The sequence below is a fragment of the Panthera onca genome, chromosome E3 (genome assembly GCF_046562875.1).
Source record: "Panthera onca isolate mPanOnc1 chromosome E3, mPanOnc1 haplotype 2, whole genome shotgun sequence".
Classification (NCBI taxonomy): Eukaryota; Metazoa; Chordata; class Mammalia; order Carnivora; family Felidae; genus Panthera; species Panthera onca.
In genome coordinates, this window is record NC_138354.1 from 18,529,192 (window position 1) to 18,535,817 (window position 6,626).

At 53.2% G+C, this 6,626-nt stretch overlaps 1 protein-coding gene across 1 annotated transcript; it reads left to right on the forward strand.

Moving 5' to 3' along the window:
• The first annotated feature begins 486 nt into the window (after positions 1–486).
• ZNF689 (zinc finger protein 689) lies at positions 487–6,057 on the forward strand. The gene is made up of 3 exons (XM_060648988.3): positions 487–1,264; positions 1,477–1,590; positions 3,210–6,057. The coding sequence occupies exons 1-3, from the start codon at positions 1,060–1,062 to the stop codon at positions 4,391–4,393; spliced, it is 1,503 nt and encodes a 500-aa protein (XP_060504971.2). The 5' UTR covers positions 487–1,059; the 3' UTR covers positions 4,394–6,057.
• Positions 6,058–6,626: the final 569 nt, after the last annotated feature.

The following is a 6,626-nucleotide window of genomic DNA, read 5'->3' on the forward strand; positions in this document are numbered from 1 at the left end:
GCACTACGCTTTGTACACTGAACAAATGTCATGTAAAAATAAGGAACGGAGATGTGCATAAGACTGAACCTGGAAACAGGCCAGGAGCTCTGATTGTTGAGTTGACGAACGAATTCGCATAGTGCGGGGAAGGGGGTCGTGTTCTGCGGTATGAATGAAGACCCGGTCGGCCCTGGGTTTAAATCTCTGTTGGTTTTCCTTATTAGCAGCATCCCTCTGAGATTTTCCTCATCGGTAGAACTGGATGGTGACCACCAACGACTACTGTACTATTGTCACATAATAGTAACAAAGAATAAATAAGATCCCCTCTTATTAGAGGGGAATGGTGCCTGCGCGCGGGAAACGCCAACGTTAATTTCCCTCCCCAAAAGGCAACAAGGAAGTTATCCAATTCTCTGAGAAGGTCACCCGGGGTAATCTCAGCCCCGGGCTGGCCGGAGTGGCTCCGTCACTCAAATCCTTCCCTCCCTCCTCGAGGCAGCGCGTGCCAGAGAATAGGGGCCCGTCAGCGACGCCAGGCTAGCTCACAGCGGCCGGACTCAGAACCGGCCAGAGGCACCCGGCTTGAAGGGTCGGCTTCCTGCCCTTACGCTTCCGTTGGCTTCGTTTAAACAGGCCGCTTTCGACAGCACCCAATCAGGAAGCTCGATCTTCGGCCGCCGCCCAATGAGCGCGTGTAATGGGGGGAAAAAGGGCGTGAAGCCCAATCGCAGCGCCATCACACTTGAGGGCAAAGAGGTTAGGAAGCCGGCATGGCGCTCCGGTCAATAAAATCGATAGCTGGAAGCTGCCTGTGTTCCAGGCTAAGGCGGTGCGGGAGCAGCGCCGCCATCTTCCCCGAAGGCATCTTCCGGTGCCTTTCACCCAAGTTCGGGCAGGAGTTTCCTGAATAACAGCGAAAGGTTTCCGTTAGCCCCGCAAGGCGGCCGATTCCGATTCCCTCCGGGCCTCCCCAGGCACGCTCAGCCCCGGTCCGGCGGGGGCTCCCAAATCTCCGGGTCCGCCAGGGGTCCAGGCCGAGACGGGGAAGGCCGTGGCGCCGGCTTCTGGGGTCCAATGGCGCCACCTTCGGCTCCGCTCTCTGCGCGGGGACCAGGAGAGGCCAGACCCGGCCGGAGAAGGGGAAGGAGGCCGAGGGCGGTGAAGTTCGCAGACGTGGCCGTGTACTTCTCCACGGAGGAGTGGGGGTGTCTGCGCCCCGCGCAAAGGGCCCTGTACCGGGACGTGATGCGGGAGACCTACGGCCACCTGGGCGCGCTCGGTGAGGCCCGGCCCAATTCGCTTCCGCGGGGCCCGAAGGGATGGAGGAGCTTAGGGGCGGGGGTTGGGGGGACGGCAGAGTGTCCAGGGACCTGGCCTGCGACCAGGTTGTGTCAGGGGAGGAGGACAGGGTCTTGGCAGGAGATGACACCGGGTAGGTATTTACCCAGCGTTATCTAGGAGCTGGGCGTCTGACTGGTTCTCCTTCCCCAGGGTGCGCAGGTCCCAAACCAGCCCTCATCTCCTGGTTGGAACGAAATACCGATGATTGGGAACCGGCTGCTCTGGATCCGCAGGAGTGCCCACGGGGGGTAGCAGTCCAAAGAAGTGAGTGAAAAATGCCTGTGGAGGGCCTGCGGCCTCTAATGACTCAGTTTCAAGTTTTGGTAGCTAGGGGTTCCTCTGGCCCGTCCTGTAGTGCTTTACTTACTTACTGTGTTGGTTTTCATAACTTCAGGGTCTCGTCTCTCTGATGGTGTTGGGTGGGTCCACCATACAATGGTTTACCCATCAGTTTGCAAACTAATGGTCTGCAGTTCTCTATTGTGTGAATGAACCAGTGAGCTTTTCAAAGGAGTTACACTCCGGTGTCCTTCCCAGGATCCCTGTCCTCAGCTAGCTTTGAATTGGGCCCTGAGGCACCTGGTACCTTTCTGAGTTTTCCGGATTTTGGTTGAACGGATCTCATAGGGAACAGCTGCCTGGGATGTAGGGCCCTCTTTCTGCCCTTTTGGCGGGGTGACTGCTGATCAGTGCAGGAATCTGTACTCTTCTCAGGATCAAGCAAGGCTCTGATTGATGCCATTCAGGTAGAAGGACCCCAGATCCACCCACAGGGACGGATGTAACTGTCGGAGCTGGAGTTTTGGTGCCAGATTCTCTGAGACCAGTGCTATCTTTCCAAGATTCAGATCTGACCATGATACTTCCTTACTTAAAACCTGTTAGTTTGCGGGGCATCTGGGTGGCTCAGTTGGTTGAGCTTCTGACTTCGGCTCAGGTCATGATCTTGAGGTCCGTGAGTTCGGGCCCTGCATCGGGCTCTGTGCTGACAGCTCAGAGCCTGGAGCCTGCTTCGGATTCTGTGTCTCCCTCTCTTCTCTGTCCCTACCTGCGTGCCCCCCCTTAAAAATAAACATTAAATTTTTTTTTTTTTTTTTTTTTAAACGTGTCCGTTTTTGCCACGACAGGTTGGCAAATGGCTGTCAGTTATATCAAGTCACTTGGGGAACTTGGTAAAAAAAAAATACACAGATTTCCTGGACCCAGAACTATTGACTTACTCTTATGGATGTCTAGGCCGTTTGTAACGGCCCCAGTCAGTTGGCATGTACGTTTAGATTTGAGAACCACTGGATAAAATATAGTTCAAGGCCCTATACAGCAGTGGTTCTCGGAGTATGGTCCTCAGACCAACAGCAGCATCAGTCAGGAAAGAATTAGAAATACAGATTCTTGGGCCCCATCCCAGACCTGCTGAATCCAAAATTGTCTCAATAAGTTATCCAGATGCTTCTGATCACAATAAAATTTGAGACCCATTGGCTTAGACGGCCTTAGAACCTAGAGCTCATAGCCATTATAGCTCATAGCCATTATAGCTCATAGCCGATAGCCAGATCATAGCTCATAGCCTATAGCCAGCTCATAGCTCATTTGTTTCTGCTTCCTTGCCTTACACTTAACCTGTTCAAAAACTTTTAATTTGTAAAATCTGCATAACCTCCAAGAAACCTTTTCTGACTTCTCCAAATTGAGTTAGGGACTCCTGGAATCTCCTCTATTTCTATAGTAGTACGTCACCGTGGCACTGACACAGATTGTCTGTGGCACTAACACTCCTTGAAGAGGGGCTGAGTCTGTTTGTGTTCCAACCTGTAACACTGTCTTAGGCAAGGGTGGGGGCCCAGTATTTGTTAAATTAACTTCTCCCTGTGTTCCTGTAGAAACCAGAACCAGAAAGAAGAATGGAGACAAGGAAGTATTCCCACCTAAGGAGGCACCGCGAAAGGGGAAGCGAGGGCGGCGGCCCAGCAAACCCCGACTGATCCCCAGGCAGACGTCGGGGGGCCCCATCTGCCCGGACTGTGGTTGCACCTTCCCTGATCACCTGGCCCTGGAGAGCCACAAGTGTGCCCAGAATCTGAAGAAGCCTTACCCTTGCCCAGACTGCGGGCGCCGGTTTTCCTACCCCTCCCTGCTGGTCAGTCACCGGCGGGCACACTCTGGTGAGTGTCCCTATGTTTGCGACCAGTGTGGCAAACGTTTCTCCCAGCGCAAGAACCTCTCGCAGCACCAGGTTATCCACACAGGCGAGAAGCCCTACCACTGCCCTGACTGTGGCCGCTGCTTCCGCAGGAGCCGGTCCCTGGCCAATCACCGGACCACGCATACGGGTGAAAAGCCCCACCAGTGCCCTAGCTGCGGGCGTCGCTTTGCCTATCCCTCGCTGCTGGCCATCCACCAGCGCACACACACGGGGGAGAAGCCCTACACCTGCCTGGAGTGCAACCGCCGCTTCCGTCAGCGCACCGCCCTCGTCATCCACCAGCGCATCCACACCGGCGAGAAGCCCTACCCGTGTCCGGACTGTGAGCGGCGCTTCTCCTCCTCCTCCCGCCTGGTCAGCCACCGGCGGGTACACTCCGGGGAGCGTCCCTACGCCTGCGAGCACTGTGAGGCCCGCTTCTCCCAGCGCAGCACCCTGCTCCAGCACCAGCTCTTGCACACGGGGGAGAAGCCGTACCCCTGCCCAGACTGCGGACGTGCCTTCCGGCGGAGCGGCTCCCTCGCCATTCACCGCAGCACGCACACCGAGGAGAAGCTGCACGCGTGCGAAGACTGTGGCCGCCGCTTCGCCTACCCCTCGCTCCTGGCCAGTCACCGGCGCGTCCACTCGGGCGAGCGGCCCTACGCCTGCGACCTGTGCTCCAAGCGCTTTGCCCAGTGGAGCCACCTGGCCCAGCACCAGCTCCTGCACACCGGGGAGAAGCCCTTCCCCTGCCTGGAGTGTGGCCGTTGCTTCCGCCAGAGGTGGTCTCTGGCCGTCCACAAGTGTAGCCCCAGGGCCCAAAACTGTAGCGCTAGATCTGCTCTAGGGGCGGCCAGCCAGAAGGGCGATGCCCTTTAGTGTGGGAAGGACGGTGGCAGTTCATTTCAGTGCATGGAGGGGCCCAGGTCATACAGGGCAGAGTCAGAGCAAAAACCCAGGTTCCCTGCCGCAGAGACCTGAACTTCAGTGTATTCCACCACACTGGCTGCCTTACTGGATGTGTCGAGAACGGAGGGTCCCGTTAGGAGAGGTGACATCATTTGGTTGTTTCCCGGCTACCCTATCCTGAAAGAATTTCTGTGTGTGGATATCAGGACTGAGAGTTCTCCCGTCTGTTTTAGAGGCTGTTGGCTTTTGCTTTCTTGTCACAGGGGTTACCTGTCCTCTTGCACAGTCAGGAGAATCCCATACTCTGCCCCTTCTTCCATACGTGGTTAAAGCCAACCTGATCTAGCCCTCTTTTTACGACACTCCTGCCAAGTGTTTTTTTTTTTTTTTTTTTTTACCCTTGCTTTAAAACCTCCCTTGACGGGGAGCTTACTACCTCACAAGGCAGGTCATTTCGTTGTGGGATAGCTCTGATCTTTAGAAGGCTGTTCAGGACCACATTCTCCTTCCCTATAAGCCTTGCCCAGAATATGTAATACTTCATGTGCGTGACAGCATTTCAGAGAACTCTATCACGACTGCTTTTGCCCCACGTTTTCAGGTTAAACAGCATCATTTGGTCCATCATTCCTTAAAGACAGGGTTTCAGTTCCCACACACATGCTCGCTCTCCAAACAGGTGCTGGGTTTTCAATGTTCCTTTTAAAGCCGGCACCACAGTGTGCACAGTACACCTCCTTGGTCTGTACTTGTCTCGGTGGCTCTAGATTGCACTGACTTTGGGGATAGTGGCACTGCACGGGGCTTCATTGGGTGACAGGCACCTAAATACCTAAGGTTTTTGTTTGTTTTTAAACCACATACTGTGAAACTAAGTCTTCTGCACCCTATGTTTGAAAAATTGGTTCCAGTGGGTCTGGGACATAGGCAAAATGAGCTCTGGGAGAAGACTGATTTTAAGGCAAAGCAGGGGAGCTATGGTCTAGCAGCAAGAGGCAAAACTGGGACCAGCTTGTACTTCATCCAGTGGATTTGGATTCGTTCCAGGCAGCCAGTGGCTGGAAAACCCTTGAGAACTGGGTCTCACCCTTCCCTGATTTCTCATCAGAATAAGGAGACATCAGCACAGACCTTCCAGGAGTCCTCAGCCAACATTTTTCATAAAATGGAGTGAGGCCATTCAAGGAGGGTAGAGTCAACAGTCATCAAGTTGTGCTCATGCCTGCCTTCCTCACATAAGCTCTCCAAAGCAGCAGCAGCAATGTGTCTTAATCTTTGATATGCCTCCCTGGTACCTACCCCTGAGTAGATGCTCAGTAAAGCTTTACCGCATTAAATGAACAAGGCCTACCACTTTGCCTTGGGTAGCTGCACCAAATTGGAATTTCCAAACATGACTTCTCTCCTATTCCAACGGCTGGAGTGGGTCATGTTCCTACCCCTATTGCTTGTTCCTTCAGCTCTCCTCATCTCAGCCCCAAAGTCGTGGAGCAGTTGGGGAACAGTGTTTGTAATTACCTCTGTTCTGGTGTTTAGCAAGTTGCATTGTAACTGTTTCTCCTTGGATGAATGGATGAGCTACCCCAAGACGGGTCGTACCAGATTGGGTCTCATTAAAATGTCTGATAAATGAATTATGTTCCTTGTGGAATTACTATTTATAAAATGTAAGTGTAGGTCCTTGACTGACCAGAAATTTTTACAGTTTTGTTGTTGTTTTTAATGTCTATTTCTGAGAGAGCGGGAAAGGGGCAGAGAGAGGAGACTCCAGGCTCACCCACCTCTTTCTTTACCTAGGAATTTTGTAACTTTCTTTGGCCTGGATTGTAACTCCAAGACTTGGGAGCCACTGGTGGCCAAGTTCCAGTGTGTGGTCTGTGGAGGGTTGAGACGAGTGACAACTTACTAGGTTCCCTAAAGCACTTCAGTCTCAGGGTCCGTTCCATTGACCAGCTGTGATCCTGGCCCTGTTTTCAGTGGGAGATCCCAGTATCCTTCCAATAAACTCCCCCTTCTGTTTTAGGTAGAGTTTGTTACTTGCAACCAAAGAGCGAACGGATTCATAGTCCCAGTATGGATTTACCTCCCATCTGCCTTCATGTCTATGTACGAGCTGTGAAGAAGAAAAAATCGCAGGGTTGCTGAAAGCCAGCATGACGCCTTTCCTGATCTCCAACTTCAATTGAGCCTTCCTTATTACTTA